This window comes from Lissotriton vulgaris, chromosome 12 (assembly GCF_964263255.1).
Source record: "Lissotriton vulgaris chromosome 12, aLisVul1.2, whole genome shotgun sequence".
In the NCBI taxonomy this organism is placed as follows: Eukaryota; Metazoa; Chordata; class Amphibia; order Caudata; family Salamandridae; genus Lissotriton; species Lissotriton vulgaris.
In genome coordinates, this window is record NC_141700.1 from 242,798,119 (window position 1) to 242,815,937 (window position 17,819).

Consider the following 17,819-nt stretch of genomic DNA (forward strand, 5'->3'; position numbering starts at 1 on the left):
TGGCATTCTGTATCTGCTGGTGGTAGCATCTTAGGGTGGATTTGAAGATATCTTATCTGTTGTGTCTTGACTGGTTCCCGATTTGCACTCCAGTTGCTTGTAGTGTTTTTTCTTCAGCCGCAGTTCCTCTGTGTACTGGCTGGCCTGAGGTCAAGCTTTAGCCATTGGGTTGTGCTTAAAGGGTGTCGGCGCATGCAGTGATCCAGCAATTGAGGTTCTTGATGGCTTTTTGCAAGTTGCTGGTGTGCTCTAGACCACTTTGTCTAGTGGGATAAAGGTTATAGGCCTAACTGGTTTACTGGAAAAAGTTATGTGAGATGTCATAGGTCTACTTTCTTAATATGAAAAGTTCCAAGAAAGGCAGTAGGTCTAATTTATTTAGTATGGAACATATATGTTAGAGCCAATAGGTCTTTAAGGGTAGATTGTTAATGCAGCATGTTAAAGCCTGTAGACCTTCATTTAATTATGTGGAATCTCACAATTATTGTAGAAGACAAAGGTTTTGGTGTTAATTACTCCATGTGACAAACCCAGGGGATAGAGGTATTGCCCTGTAATAATTCCTGTAAGAATCTCTGACGGCATGGCATGCTCAGCTGTCTGCTAGAAACTTGTAATCAAAAAACGTAATTAAAGTACAAGTAATTTTAAATAGAAGGTGAGGCTTTAGGTCAACCTTCTCCTCTTTTGTAGTTTGTATGAATGAGTGCAATTCATTCCATCCATGACAGCACACAGTGTGGGACAAGGAGTCAGCCCAAGTCAGCCATTGACAGTTGCCCCATGAGTGATGGTATTTGCCTGAGCATATGTGCACATCCACCTGAAAACGAGCACGCTTTAGTGCAGGAGTTGGTGAGCCAGTCCAAGAATGCTCTAAGGTAGATAAATGCTTTGGAGACCTACAGTGGAAAGCTAATCGCTCTAGATAATGAGAAACAATTAAGAGTTCTGGCATGATGGTATCAGACGAAAATTTGAGAATTTTCTCTTCTCCCATCTATTACTGCATATCTGTCAACTATCAAGCTTTATGATATGCCACCAAAACAGTCTAAAAAAGACAACGGACAAACACTCAAAATAACTAATTTAACTCTGATATCAGAAAAGGAGGATAACCAGTTTATTGTTTTTAAAAGGAGGCTGATTAGGTATTTATCCCACCTTTTAGCTCGTCTGCCTACGTGGAAAGGAAGCAAACACTGGCTTGTCAACCCTGAGCGTAGAATCAGCATCAGTGATCAGAAGTCCGCTCTGATTCAAAATCTGCAGAGAAGCTCATGTGTACCTCCGCCTAACCCTGATCTTCACACACTGCTTTCGAATACTGACCTCTGACACCTAGATGTGGGCAAGCCAACAAATTAACAGGGAGGGCTAAGCCAGAACGGAGCCAAGGGGCGACTCTGGCTTTAAGAGCCCGTGTACGAGCAGAGTCATAGAAACATATGTGGCAAGTAAACCATGTAACAAGCATCATATAAAATATTATATAGTTAAAAAGTTAATTTCTTTACCTTGCGGAAGCATTTCACCGTAGTACATTAGATGATAACACTATATTGAGAAGTATTTATTAAGTGATCGTTTCTATACATGAACTTACCATTCCAGCTGATGACTAGGGCACTGATGAACCAACAGGCAAGTCAGTTACCATAAGTACTGTATTTGGCCTAGATAGTTATTATAGATGGAGCATTATTATAGTCTATGAAATCAGACACATAAGTTGTTTGCAGAGAGCTCATCCTGAAATCATGCATTTGAAAGTGCTCTCATAAGTGAAAATGAAGAAAAAGGAGGCTAGGATACTTGCCTAGGATCCTATAATTTGGTAAAGTGGGGAAGCCAATATTGATACCAGGCTTTCTGGTTTGACATCGTGCAACTCAGCCACTAAATGGGTATACCTTTCTCTCTCCTTTATGACATCAAAGGCTGATGATTTAAACCTCCCACGCTCTAGCCTCATGAGGATTATTAAAGACAATGGTTATTACTTTGCTTTTAATTATTCTTGCCACATGAGTTTTGATGGGGGTGGCAAGCATAAGCCACGGCTCATTTTGGGCTCAATGACCCGTGAGGACCTTGAGCTGAGTCAGAGCCATGCATCAGGCTCGAGCCTTGCTCGAACTTTCAGGGGCTTGCCCACCTCTACTCAAACCTAGGTCTACGGACACCAGGCAGCGTGGTCAGAGCTACATCACTGGCGACTTCAAACAACTGCATTCTTGAGGTTTAAATGTACCTTCATCTATGTATGTTCTACCTACACAAGTGAAGAAAATGATTCATGTGAAAGTAGCACTGATCACAAATAACATTCAGAAGCTAATACTTTAGAATGCAAGAAGCCATCGGGAAATTGTGAAAATTAAACAAAAAGAGAGTCACTAAGCAGTGCTTGATGATAGCTCTTCTATTGATTGAATAAAGCGTTCTGTGGAAGTGATCCCACAAAAGGAAAGTGACAATCTCATATGCAATGCTCCTGTAATTGTGTGAGCCACAAACTTCCGGCCTTGTGTGGATCCACTTGCGTTGTTTGCCAATCACAATCGGCATAGCATCATTTTTAGCACTGCCCCGAATTATCCACCTCCTCAGTGGATGTTTACTGGCCTAAACCGCCGACTAGTCACTTGCCCCCCAATATGCTACCTTGGAACCTAATCAATACATCGTCCCATCACACCCTGCAACCGTGTGTGTAGAGCGGTCCATGGTCTACGTAGCACGAATTGAATCATGGTACCATATGAGTGTGCTGTTTGTAATAGGAGGAAAGGATTATTCATTCGCCAGGTAACAAAGTAATGACATTTTCCACAGAAATGAGCATTTCTCAAGAACGCGATTATATATAATATCAATGGCTGGCAATTTCCGTGCTCTCTCAATAATATTAGTCACAAAGGAACTGTCTGCCAAACACAAGATGACCGCTGTGGGGGGTTAAGAAAAATGAAAACAACTCTTTATCCATGACTCCACAGGTAAGAGATTCAACAAGTTTGTCCAAAAACATGACATCTTACAAAGAAAACTCAGACTTCCAAGGCCCCCCCGCTTCCCCCCTCCCCCAGACAATTAACGTGCATCTCCGAGAAGGCAGGGTGGAGATAAATACGTTAAGTGCCTCATTGCTAAGTTTTCCCACTTTCTTTACACAGCACAGTCTTGAAGGTGGGTCCCTTACGCCCCCTCACCCCATGTATGACAATGAAAGCATGTGCCACTAACAACTTCAAAACAGAAAGGAAAGATAAATGTAAATTCTGTCAAATCCTGACACTATTCTATGCTGTTGCTTAAACTCAATAAACACGTGTTTCTTTGTATAAATCTGAATACCCACAGTCTCAGTCGTGCCTTGAATATGACAGGCCTTAAACCAACCGCATAATGCGTGTAAACGACTGCGTCTCTTTTCTGAACCGTTTGAGGATGGAACTTGGAAATGTCGCAGGCTTACCGGAGAGAACGTGCAGGCTGTGGAGGCACTTGAAGAAAAATGCAACCCTTTTCCAAAGGCCCCACGGTGAAGATCTGAGGAGGAAGAAAACAGTTTAGAAAGTGCTACGCAGAGGTCCGTATTTCTACGTCAATAACAGATGCTGCCACATTTACAAGCCGCCCTAATCCCAAAGCACGCTGAGGCCGCCTGGCGCACGCTCAGCCTGGTGACGTTACGTACGCGTTCAGTTGCTATGGCAACCGTTCCTTGTCAGTGCAGAGCTGGTTCGGTGAGCGCTTTCTGTATGCAGAACTGTGATAAAATGTGCTACAACCACCATTTGCATTCTGTTGTTACATAGCTGAAAATAGGAACATTTTTGCGCACTCCATGACTTGGGATGTTTTTAAGAAGAACATGATGTTCAAGCAGTAGCCTATGATGATCCCAGAGTTCTTACACACACCCTGACCTCACCTTGAAGGTGGAAGGGTAAGAACAAATGGAGAATTATTTCTGGTCTAAATGTAGATTTTTCTTTCTACCATTACCTTTCCAAGATTTCTGGGATGTGAGCATGTGTCGTTGCACTATCGCCGCTGCACATTCATAAAGAGAAAACAACTGTTGATCAGAAGACAATATTTCGAGTACAGATAGAGAAGAGAATGCATGTGGTTAGTAATCTAAACATTTACCAGGCATGTGGTCATGGTAGAAATGATGCATCTGTAGCATGCGCTAACTAAAGGTGGGCACTGGTAATAGCCATCCAGGCGTTCAAGTAATGTCTGAAGGGAGAAGAGGAAAGGCCTGCGTGGGTTGTATTTGTGGGCCACTGTGCAGGGGAAGTATTAGGGAATTTCATCCATTCCATTAGAAATAGTCCCCTGGCGAGTTGGGGCCCCACAGAATTTAAGGGATAGAAATGCCACAACTGAAGCAGCCCGTGAGCACTCATACCGCCACTGCACCAAGTTAGACTTTGGTGGATGGAGTAAAAGCAGTTAGAGCGGCGGAGAATTTTATGACCACCACCCTGCCTTTACTCTGCCAGCCAAACTTAGAGTTCACAATCGGCCCAGCAGTGAATTCTCTGGGTTTGTATTAACTGCTGTCATGGTGGTTCATAAAAACACATTTAAAGTTTGCTCTGGTTCGTCATTGGTGACACTCTCGAACACCAAACTTTTAAAGTTTTTTTTTTCAAAAACAAACTCTCAAAGCAGGAGTTTGCTGTTGGAAAAGAAAAAATCTAACGGCCCTGTCACCATGGGAATTTTTGGCCCCTGGTGTGAGGATCATTTTTTATTTTCACTGTCCCTCACTGTTGGAAAATTTCGGGTGGTGAAAGACACAAAAAAAACCATTTGATTGCCAACTCAAAAGTGGGTAGATGGTCGTAAAGCTTACCTACAACGGCCTGTACTCTCTCGGGCTATCGTAGAAAGTTTTACACCTACAGAGTACATTTTACTTTGGAAGTATAAACCTGGCAGTCCACCGGATCTAAAGCTGGTAGATAGACCATGAGTTTGGCTGATCGGGTACTACGTCCCCAGTACGATGGAGTATCCTTTCAACCAAACTCTAAATCAGACTTTTCAGTCTTTTACTCAGTGCGTAAATGCAGCACTGAGGTAAGATCTGTGCCTGTGGCACTACCCACTTCTACTGTGACCTAAGGCTGTAACATCACACACCTGCACGGCAAAAGTTACAGTGGACACATTCTGATGTGTTTTATGAATGGTACTGAGACTTAGGCGAACTGTATGGACTTGAACCATGTGGCATTGTCTGTCCCTGCCTGGTCACAAAAGCCCTGATTGCAGTCTAACCACTTACAGTCGTCCATGCTCCAGACAACTTTTTACCAGGTCGTGGGTGGGTTAGTCACAGCTTCCAGAAAAACAAATTACCGACCCTGAAAAAAAAAATGCTTTTGTAACCTTACCTCCCACACAAAAGTATTACATTTCGATTCAATGGAATCAGACTTTCTTTAGCTTGAAACGAGTGGCAGCTGTGAGCTGATAATTAATATCTAAAATGATAGCTTTCTGTACGCGTTTGTGCCATTCTGGGGAGCTTTGTACCCAGTTGCCATGCAAAGGATGTCTAATTTTATCTACAAAGGGTTTCTCTAGAAATAGCCTTTGCCAAAAAAGAACATAACCTCAGCTTTAAACCATGTTTGGTCCTTAATAGTTCTTGGATCAAATTCCATTTTAAAATGTAGTCGGGAATAGGTCCTGATTATCAAAGCCCTTTAGTGGTCGCATAACCTGCAATTCGCAAAATTATGGGGTTGGCATCTGCAAAAGGGTTGTTAGTTGCTGGCCGCTGAGTTGGGTGGTTTCTGATATGAAAGAGAAGCTGACCCTGTGTGACAGCTTCCCTTTGGGATACATGCCAGACTACTTCGGAAGGAACAGACAGACCATCAAATGGACATGTTGCGACCCATTAGTACATAATTGACTTCATAAAATGAGAGGCAGGTCGCAAAAGATTGGTGCACAATTTCACCCACTTTTTGCGACCTGCCTGTACACGTACATCAGGTCCATAGTTAATTAAGAATTGCATTAAAAAACAGAAATTGAAAAACGTCAACAGTAAAGTACTTTTCGTCCACTATATTGCTGATAACAAATTTGGTTATAAGAAAAAGAATTGCACGTTTTTGGAGAATCCTCTCCACTCCCCAAAGAGGTTTGTCCAGAAGGATGTTAAGTGTGCTGTTAAATTACGTTTGACAGACGTTATTGGTCAAAATAAGAGTCTTAAGAGAGACCTTTTTTAATTTCCAGTGCTAAGCGAGAGGTGTCCCCCTCAAATAACCTTCTCAAATAAGGACAACATGGAGAACTTAACAATTGTTGTTTCACTAACTCAGTGGAAATGTTCAAAGGCGCTCAGCTTTATCTTGCAAGTCAAACTTTTTTTAAAAACCCTACTATTTTCTAGCTGTAACACTGTTGATCTAGTACTCTGCAGTTTATCTCAAAGCTCAGTCCGGACTAATATTTCCATGTATGTTTACAGCATATTATTACTAATATCAGACTACAGCTTTCATTTTACCTTTGAGAGCAACACTAGGTACCCATAGCTCCCTTGTGACCCCATGTCATATGCAATAAATTCAGCAAGTGCACGTTTTTATCCAACAGCACCTTCCATGCTTGACTATTTAAGCCCATTCATATAAGAACACACAGATATGTCCCAGAATACACATTGATGTAGGGGGGCAAATGAGACAATTGAAAAACATGGATTTTTACACTCCCAACAGAAGGGGAGGGAGATTTGGGGAGGGGGGAGGGCGGGGGAGGAAAGAGAGGAGGTGGGTGGGCAGGGACCTGCCCTGCTACTATGGCTAGCTAGTTTACATACCTTCGGGCGCGAAACCGCTGCCTAGTATCTGCGTCAGCCTCTCGGGGTGGTCTTGGCCTCCACAGTAGTACAATCGAGTACAGAGAGTGGGTTCTGCAAGAGTGGACGCATGACGTTCAATAGACTTTACCACGTCAGCGGAAAGAGATGCCTGCAAAATCCGAGAAAAAAAAACCTTTGTAATGATTTGTTTATTATTCTTACACTTGTATTCTTTCTTTTGTGCCTGCTATAAAAACTGGAGGAGCTAAGCAAGTGATCTTTGTACACGGATTACCAATCAGTGATCTTTAAGTAGATGACAACAATCATAAAGATAGGCTGTTCATAACTGAGACACTGGTGTCATGTGTGAGTTTCAACCATTAGGCAATTAGGAAGAAAACACACATTTAACATAAGGGACGCCAAACATCTAAATAAAGCCCACATCTGAACAGGTACCAATGACAATATTTGAAGGAGCCACAGATACTGCGTTACATTGGGAGTATACTGGAGAAAAGGTGCTGTTACCATTCAACAGGAACACGGCTCCAGACCATGAACACAAGCTGCAACGTAATAGTCGAAGATTTTGAGAAACAAATAGTCGAAACATTTAAAGTCAGTGAAAGGAGTCGACACCCAGCACGTAATTACTGCAGTAGTTGCCAGTGTTTATCAGCAGCACTTCTTAGTGGGCCTGTGATTCTTGTGGCCTGCTGGGACAGTGGGAGACTTCTTAGTAGTCTGGAGACTTGGTGACTGCTTTCTTGGCTAGAGCCATACAGTCACGCATGCAAACATCACTGTCATAAAGCAGCGAATGCTGACCAGCCCTGTCCCTCCCATGCATGTTCCTGTAGTTTGCACATACCACATCATCAATTCCTGCCATGGCACCATTCGCTCACACACAAGGCAGTGGGGTAGCAAGTTCTGTCTTAAACACAGTGGCCAATTATGTGGCTTCCGGTGAGCTGCATGGTGCGGGACAATTCTAATAATTCTGGAAGCTGCTGCTGCTACTGGGCTTCTCACTGGCATTGGTGCGCAACTGATGCAGCACACACAACCCAAGGTAAAAAGAGAAGAAAGACAATGCAGCCTAATGTTACCACAATATGTGCCCCAGGAAGGCACGAGGCCCCTGCAACATACATTCACACACAATGCAGCTTTGCTGTCAGCACTGGCCGTTCCTTACATTGAGCACGCATGGTGTGGCTTGCCCAGAGCCGTGTGGTGACTGTCCAGGGCACAGAAAGATGCTGAAGCACTCTTGGAAGATGCGGCTTCTCTTTCAAGTCTGGTCTCTTCTCTGGCAGTGCCCACATGCACCCTCACTGCACCTATCCCAAGGCATAGAGAAGAAGGAAGATGTAGAGTGGTGCAGCCCATCACGAGGTGCCCTGCTGCACAGACTGACTGAGACAGACTATGCGATTGTTGCTTGTTAGCCACCGTCAATCACTGGACGGTAAGAAGATCCCGGGGCCTTTCATCCTCAGCTCTTATTTCACTCCAAACCATACAACACAGAATAGACGATGCCATCTTCCTGGCCACCACTGTTTATGTTTGCTTTCCTTATACACCTGTTAAAGTTATATTGAAACACTGCGTCTCATTAGTCAATAGTTTGCATTCGTTTATGTACATTCACATACATTATGTGTAGTTCACATGGCAAGTACTTTAGAACTTAATTTTTTTCTTGAGAAAAGATATTCCTAATACAGCATCACAGTAAAGTTTGTATATACCAAGCAATACATCTAACGTGTACTAAAATGTGTGTTGGCGATACTGACAAAGTGTTTTAAAGAAAAGAATTTACAAAAGAATAATATAATCACATTAAGAATGTCTATCACAATATATGCAAATTATCATCGTATGGTTAACAAAAATCAGCGAAAATGAAACCAATCAGCAGCAAAATGTGTATGTACCCTCATGTACTAGTTAAGAATAGAAAATGAGTTTCTTAATGATAAAACTAGGAAGGGATGAGTAGAAAAAGAAAGAGAGAAAAAAGAGAACATATATCTGTTTAATACATAACGTATGAGAACACTTTAGGAAAAGAAAACACATGATTGAGGGCATACCAACGATAGACCCCAATTCTCAGTCTAGAGATAGTTAAGTGTGGAATCGAAAGGATTCTATGGGGGGGGGGGTGATTTTCTGCAGGTAGCTGTCCAAAGCATCCCATAATCTTCTAGACTATGATAGGGAGTGAGATCTCCTAAAGCAATTGTTGTCCGTGCTTCTGATGAAGCATATCCAAGTCCACCAGGTGTGGAAGGAAATATTAGAAGAACTCCTCCATCCAGAAAGAATCCTCGGTTTAGTGTCTATGGCTAGTAAAAGTTCAATGAGTTGGGTATAGGTGATGGAAAGAATGTCTGATTGCGAGGAGGCATATATACCAAATATTGCCGTTGGAGAATCTGAGACAAAGTATATATTAAAAATCTTCCAAATCGTCTGTTCTGTTTTCTGCCAAAGGGGATGAAAATATTTGCAGTGATAAAACATGTGAGTAGTGTCCCCAGTGGCAAGGTTACAGTTCCAACAGAGATTCTAGTTAGAGAGTCTCAATCAGTTAAGTTTCATAGGTGTCCAGTATACAGTATGTATAATCGATAACCTCATTTGTAAGAGAGCTGAGGTGAGTTTTCCTGTAAAGAAGGAACTCCAAATCTTAGGCCATTCAGAAGAAGAGACACCTGCATCAAATCGTACATTAAAGACAAGCGTTGGCGTTGAACCTTGTCTCTCGAGTGTAAGAGGTCATAAGGACATTTATTATTTTGGAAGCTATGTGGTCAGTTTTCTATAATTACCTATAAGGTGTGAAAGAGCAAGAGAATGGTGGGGTCTAACTTACTGATTGTGGATTTTATTCTTGAAAAAGAGTAGAAGACTAGATTGGATAGTTAGTATTTGCGCTGCAGGTCGGCAAAAGTTCTGGGATAGTCTTTAGTGCTGAGATCTTCCAGTAAGAAAATACCTTTGGATGCCCACTCACTCCAGAATCATCTTGTCCATCTTTTGTGATCTGTTTGTTGAACCATAGGGAAGCCAACTCAGATTTGCATAGTTTTTGGAGAAGTTCCCTGTCTATAGCATACAGAGATTCTAATGTGTTGTGTATAATAAATAATGAGTGTGGTATGATGAGTCATTTAATAATATGTATTGGTAAGAATGCGCATAGCAGGAGAAGTGCTGACAAGTCTCTTCCTGTAGGTAGCCATGTAGGTACATTAGAAGTGGCTGTAACGAACCACCAAACACCTTGCCTACCCAGAAAAAAACTATTGATATCGAAGGTAATCTAGGAATTTAACTCCACCATCCTTTTTGCCCATTCTAAGTTTCTTGAGAATTTCTAGATTTTGGTTTTTTTTCATAGGAACTCCAGTAAGATTTAGTCAATCGATTTGTAAACGTTTTGTGAAAATATAAAGGGAAGAATGCTGGCAGAGAAGTTCACTAGAGGAGTCAGCATCATTTTATTTGTTTCCAGTCTACCTCACCGGGTTATGAATTTAGGGAACCACTGTGTGATCAATTTCCCTAGTATGGAAAACATCTTAAGTTAATTAATTGTCTGGGAAATGGTGCGTAGCACCTGCCGCCAGTAATCTACGATAATCGGGCATTCCCAGACAGTGTGAATGAAAGTGCCTTCATCCCCACATCCTCGAAGACAGTTTGGGTGCTCCGCCCTATGGAGCTTGTGGAGTGTGGTTCTCGTATAATAGACTTTCCTAGTTTTATAGCAGGTATAGCTTTGAACATTTCGTCTTGCTCTATAGGTTTGTTGAGAATGTTTCTGGATTTAGCATCTAGAATAGGCAAGGGGAATTTGTTTAAGAATTCTTCACAAAGATTAGAGCCAATTTGAGTATTTGGTATGTATAAAGTTTCAATAAAATCTCGAAAGGATTCCAAAATATCTGTTGTCAAAGTGACATTTTAAACTTTTGTATTCTTGACAGCAGGTATTGCTGATTTAGTAACTAGCAAGGTATTGATAGCAGATATTGCTGATTTAGTAACTAGCAAGGTACCGACCAGCTTTACTCTTTTTGAAAAACAATTCAGCTGATGTCACCTTAACCCATTTGTGAGCTTAGGGGCCAGATGTAGGTAATCCCAGATTACCGATTCTTAAATACCGAATCATACCGATTCGGTATTTAAGAACAGGAAATGGGATCTAGGTAATTTTACCGAATCGGTAAGTTTCGGTATTTACCGATTCAGTAATTGCCATTCTTTCCTATGGGTCTGGAGGCCCATAGGAATGAATGTCAATTACCGAATCGGTAAATACTGATTCGGTAATTGGGGGAAACATTGAAGGGTGGCAGGGTGTCACTTTGACACCCTGTTGCACCCCTCAATTGTGCATGGGTGCACATGTTGCAGACATACATGCCCTAAGGGCATGTATGTCTGCAACATGGCACTGTTGGAAAAGCAATAAAAATGCTTTTTCAAGGGTTTTCATTATTTACCACCAACTTCTAGTTGGTGGTAAATAATGAATCCTTAACTGAGGAATGCACTAACTTGAGTGCTTCCTACATCCTGGATTCGGTATTTTACCGAATCGGTATGTTAAGAATTCGGTATTTTACAGAATCCTTAAATTACAGAGTCGGTAAAATACAGAATCCTTAAAAAATGCCAATACCGGTCGGTAACGGCCGAAATTCGGTAATTTCGTCCGTTACCGACCGGTATTAGGCGACCTACATCTGGCCCTTAGGGCCAGATGTAGGTAATTCCGATTTACCTACTCATAAATACCGAATCATACCGAATCGGTATTTAAGAGTAGGTAAATTGGAAGTAGGCAGATGTAGGTAATTTTTATTTTTCAATTACCGATTCTGTAAGATTCGGTATTTACCGAATCGGTATTTCCCATTGATTCCTATGGGCCTTGAAGCCCATATGAATCAATGGGAAATACCGAATCGGTATTTACCGAATCGGTAAATACCGAATCCTGGCAGGGGGAACGGGGTGTCACTTTGACACCCTGTAGCACCCCAATCGCAGGCTTGTGTGCCATGTGGCACACATACATGCCCTAAGGGCATGTCTGTGTGTCACATGGCATAGGTGTACATGCACAGATGTGCATATACATTGGAATTCGGTATTTTACCACCCAATAGGATTGGGTGGTAAATACCGACTCCTAAAGGGCCTGTGGCACTCTTTGAAGTGCCAGCTACATCTCGAATTACCGATTCGGTAATTATACCGAGTCAGTATTTTACCAAATCTGTAAATTTACCGAATCGGTAAATTTACAGATTTGGTAACATTCGGGCCCCCTACATCTCAAAAACCAATTACCGGTCGGTAACGGCCGAAATTGGCCGTTATCGACCGGTAATTGGCGACCTACATCTGGCCCTAAGTGTTTAATATTTTATTGTATTCATATTTAAGACAATTCTGGGGAGTCTCATTTATGGTATTTTCGTGTAGCTAGTATGCACTATCAGTTTAGATGGAGGATTTCACTGCTTTGTCCATTATAATCAAATCATTAATTTGCCATTGTTTCGATGATTGAGTAAAAACTCTGAAGTGCAAGTCTAATGAGATGCATGCATGGTCACAAGAAGGTCTATTTGAAGGGAATCTGATTGTTGGAGAACACGATCCTCCACTAAAAGATAATTAATTCTAGAGAAGGAATAATGTGGGTGTCATTAAAATGTATATTCACAACCAGTAGGGTTATGCATCCTCCATATATCTATTAGATAGTGCATTTTACAGAGCTTCAGAGGATGAGCTTGTGATCTATTGGGCCTGAAGTTTACCTGTGATAGGGGGCCAGGAGTGCTATCTATTGGGAGATTAACATCACCATATTATATTATACTGTAATGTTGTGGGAGGTCTGGAATGGTTTTATTGAGAGAAGACCAGAGATCAGGGTCATCGTTTTCTGGAGCGTATATATTCATAATATAAAACGTTATTTCTCTTTATTTTTGCTAGAATAATTACCAATCTGCCTATTTGTACTGTTTGTGTAAAATATCTGAAATGTTAGATGATTTCGAAATCAATGTTATAACGCCATTTTTCTTGTAATATGCATGTAGACAAAAACAATCACTTATCACTTATCCGCCCTAGCCATAGGAGTGAACATAGGCCCTCCACCTTCCGTAACCTCTGAGACAGGTCCATCCCTCACACAGTTTCCCCATATTCCTTTGGAGAATATGAAATCCCTCAAGTCTGGCTCTCCCTCTGACCCCTGTCCAGCCAAAGTGCTGTCATCTGTAGAAGCGATCATTAATCCAGCCGCCAATATGATCCTCAATGCCTCGCTGAATAACGGCCAGGTGCCGGCCAGTTGGAAAAATGCAAAAATCCTCCCACAGTTAGAAAAAACCCTCTGCAGACCCCATGGTGGCATCAAACAATAGGTCAATATCACTACTACCTTTTTCTCCAAAGTCCTTGAGAAGTATGTGAACTTAGTTACCACAGAATATGTGGAAACTAACCATTTGCTCCATCACAGCCAGTGCGTTAAGAACTAATTTTAGCACAGAGACGGCCTTGCTTGAAGTCTCTGGGGTTATAAAGGCGAAATTAGATACAGGAGCCAAAGCAGTGCTGATTTTGCTGGACCTCTCCGCGGCTTTTGACACCGTGCCCCATGACTGGCTCCTGCAGAGAGTTCAAGAGTGCGGGCCTTGGTGGCATGGTACTCAAGTGGTTCTCCTCCTTTCTGGAGTACAGGCATCAAGTGTCTTGGTCTCCGCCTTTTGCTGCCCCCATTCCCCCCATGAAGGTGGGTGTTCCTCAGGGCTCGATTTGGAACCCAACAATTTTTTATTTATTTATGGCCCCCCTTGCTCCCTTGGCTGAGTCATACAGCGCAACATTTATTTTGTACGCAGATGATACTCAACTCTTGTGTACATGTGACAAGGGTGAGGAGTTTAGGGGTGAGGAGATTTACAAGGTCTTGACAGGGGTGTTCACCTGACTATAGCTGAAACAATTAAAGTGCAACCCTAAGAAATCTGAGATAATCTTCTTTGATTCTTCATCCTGTGACGTATGGTGTCAATGGTGGCCTTTAGACATGTCAGCCCCTGTAACATCAGTTAATACAGTTAAGAACCTGGGGGTCAAGCTTGATGACACTCTATCTATGAAAGCTCAGATTCAGACAGTAGCCGGTTCCTGCTTTAGCCTCCTAAGAGTACTAAAGAAGTTTCTCCCCTTACTATCAATCACTCACAGGAAGACAGTAGTCCAGGCTCTCATTGTCTCTAGGCTGGATTACATTAACGTATTGTACCTAGGTCTCCCGGAATACCTACTGAATAGACTTTAGGTAATCCAGAATGCAGTGGCCAGGGCGATTCTCATGTTGGGACCCCGAGTGCGGGTCTGTACTCACATAAAAGCTTTGCACTGGCTTCCTGTTCGAAAGAGATTTCGTTTTAAAGCTTTGGTCTTGGCTTTTAAAGCTCTACATGATACTGGCGCCCTTTATATCAGAAAGAGAGTGCAGTTCTATATCCCTGGTAGAATCTTGAGGTCTTCCTTTCAGCAGAAGCCAATTGCCCCCAAGTTCTCCCATGCCTGTATGGGCGGCTGCTCCTCTCAAGTTCAGGCGGCCCGTCTGTGGAGCTGTCTGCCTATGTCACTCAGACGGGTGCATGATTTGCTTACCTTTAGGAAGCAGCTGAAAACCTGGCTATTTCATCAATAGCCCTGTCTTGCCTATAGTAACAGTGACAGTTCTGCCCTGAGGTCTTTTAGCGCCGGGACACTCTTACTGAGTAGTTGCTCGCTCTATAAGTACCAATTTAACATAACATAACATATCCAGTTATATCTACGTTTTAAGGAGTATGCCAACACCAATTTTGTTTCTTGCAATAATATGATGGCACCATTTTCTTGATGACAGTAATCAGTTATCTTTTTCCTTTTGGCCGGATGGTTAAGGCCCTCAGTGTTGAGGGAAAGTATTTTAAAGTTTGTAAAACATTAGTACACATGTCTCCGATAGTGAAAGGTTAGTATGCTATGCTGTCTAAGGTGTCCCATAAGGAGCAAAAATATGCCAATAAAATGGACTAAGAGTGTGCATAGATGGCACCCACAGAATTGAATGTATCGGTATGCAAGCCAATTTTGCCCCATAAAGTGATCGGTATGCAAGCCAATTTTGCCACATAAAGTTATCAGACGGACATTAACATGCAGTAATCCTAACCAAAGAGCGAATGGTAGAAGCAGAGATAAAAAAAGAAACAGGGAAAAATAGAAAGAGTTACATGCTAAATGAAACATAAACCCACCTACCAAACTCCTTTAAAGCTAGAGCTCACTAACCCACCCATCATTACAAACAAACTAGAACAAGAGCACCACAAGACAGCCTCCTAATATGACAATTATAATGCTTTTAGGAAACAGATGGAGGTTATAAATAGAATACTACATGTAAATGAGCTTAACAGTAAACACTAATGAACAGTTTCTTTCCTAACTTTGACATCTACTCTACAGAGAAAATGGGAGCAATATTGCTATATCTGAACTACAATAAAGAGACAAATATAATATGGTGACAATGGTCTCTTGAGGCACACACTAGAAAAACATGTTGATCATAAGGATAATGAAGTAACAAACAAAATATCTAGACTAGTACAAAAAAGCGAAATTATAAAACCATGAACTTCAGTTGTTAGGAGATGATTAATGAACGTATCAGGAGAGCGTAAATATTAGACAGTCACAGCCCTAAATGAGGGTAGGGCAAGATGAGTAAAGAGGCCAATGATTTAGTGGCACAAGTCAAACTCACACACTGTGTTACTTAGTGGACCATATTTAAATGCTTGATATCTTGAAGAAAATTCTGGGTTTGTCGTTGAAGATGATTCTGAAACGTGATGGACCCACAAAGAAGTGTTGAATGGAGAGTGATCTGAGTTGATGTCTAAGAGCTAAACACCCTTTCTGCTGAGGATGGTGTCTTTCATGTAGGATGGTCCAATGCATAGGCCCGCGGCTCCGGGGGCGATAGGCACTCTACAGCGACGTAAACGGACAGCGGCAGCGCCCACGGCCCGACAAGCCCAGGAACACGTCTTAGTCGCCCAACTGCGACTCCCAGAGGGATGGGGAAACCCGATAAGCAGCAGTCGAAGCTGCCCTTCGAAACCAGGAAGCAGACGACCAAAACTGGGCCAGCTCAGGAAGCAGACGGGGAGCAAGAACTGGGAGACGGCGCCAATATGGAAACGGTGCTAAGGGCCATCCAACAAAGCTTGCAGTAAATGAACAACAAGATGGATAATGTCGTGTTGAGGGTGGACACTATGACAGCGAAATTAAAAAACCACGAGTAGCGGCTGGTGGAAGCAGAGCAAAGGATCTCCACGGTCGAAGATCAGTCCAGGGACACAACGAAAGCGTGCAGTAACATCGAAAAAAAGACCCTGGAGACCCTGAGAGCGAAGGTGGAGTACCAGGAGGCGAGGTCTCGCCGCAATAACGTGCGCATCTCGGGTCTGCCGGAGTCCACAAACACTGGCAAGATGGAGACTTATGTGGAGACAATGCTGAAGGACATATTTGGGACCGGGAGCTTTTCGGAAGTGTTCTTGGTCGAGCGTGCACACCGCTCTCTGGCCCCCACCCCAAAACCGGGAGCCACCCCTCGGATGATCATTGCCCGCCTCCTAAACTACAGAGATAGGGACACCATACTCAGACTTGCAAGAGAAAAAGGCACAGTCACCTATCAGGGAAACACCTTGGAGTTCTATCCTGACCACACCATGGCGGTGCAAATGGCGCGGAAAGAGTTTGCTGCAGTCAAAAAGAAACTCCGGGAAATGGAAGTTGGATATGCGATGCTCTACCCCGCGAAACTCAAAATTTTAACGGAGGGCAAACCGGTGATTCTACCGACAGTGCAGGCGGCACAGGACTACGTCAAAAAACTTGGAAAACGCCGAAAAGACAGGGAAAGAGAGGACAGAATGAGCGATAACGACTAACTACATTAACGGCGGAGTCACATGGAACAGTAGGTTACTACTGCACGGATAGCTGGGGCCTGCGGACGTTACCGTAGACATTGCGCAGCAGATTGAACTCCATTGCGGAACAGGGGTGACTAACCAATGTAGTTACGATGATGACGAACATGGCTGTTGAACAGTGAGTACAATTGGCGCTCATAGATGCTGGGCAACTGTACATGACCCGTGGGGAGGATTAATCAGGGTGCATAGGCAGCAAACTGTGGGACCTGAACCAGCACACCCCTGAACTGAGAAGGTGTCTGTAAAGGTGGGCCAACATGGGAGCAGGGAGGCACACAGCCTGCAACTGCCTGCATCGAGGAAAGGCCGTTGGAGGGGGAGGGGATCTGTTTAAATGCATAAGACAAGAAGGGTAGGGGAAGGGAAGAACTTGACAACAGTATTGATGTAGTACGCACCCGTCCACATCCACCATGTGGATGGAGATGTGTGCTATCGGCGACACCCCCAGGCGGGCGTACCCCAATTTCAGTTATGACATAGGTTTGAAGTTACTAAGGGAATGGCTTTGGCACAGTTTGGGCGCTGAAGTGGGAGGAGGGGGGAGGGGGAGTTGGGAACTGTTCACATGAATGCACTGTGTCTGAGAGGCATTGCTACCTCATTCATTACCTGTAATGATGCTGTTATGAACAAACTCCTTACCAGAGAACCACAGCACACACATGACCTAGGACTGTCAGCCTGTGGACTTGCTGAGCTAGGCGGAACTGCCGCGGAGAAGCTACCACCAGGTATACTGTAATGGCAGGCCCTGATACACTACATTTTTTAACATGGAATATACGCGGCCTAGGCACTCCAAAAAAGATAAGGCA

The 17,819-nt window shown here is 43.0% G+C and overlaps 1 protein-coding gene across 1 annotated transcript in view; it reads right to left on the reverse strand.

The window, feature by feature from the left end:
• The window catches only part of LOC147673861 (uncharacterized), a 1,240,526-nt gene that overhangs the window by 135,578 nt on the left and 1,087,129 nt on the right, over positions 1-17,819 (reverse strand). The window contains exons 15-16 of the mRNA XM_086947748.1: positions 6,875-7,025; positions 3,488-3,561 (exon numbers count right to left, since the gene is read on the reverse strand). Of these exons, the coding sequence (XP_086803874.1) occupies positions 3,488-3,561; positions 6,875-7,025 (225 nt within the window). The remainder of the gene's footprint in view (positions 1-3,487; positions 3,562-6,874; positions 7,026-17,819) is intronic.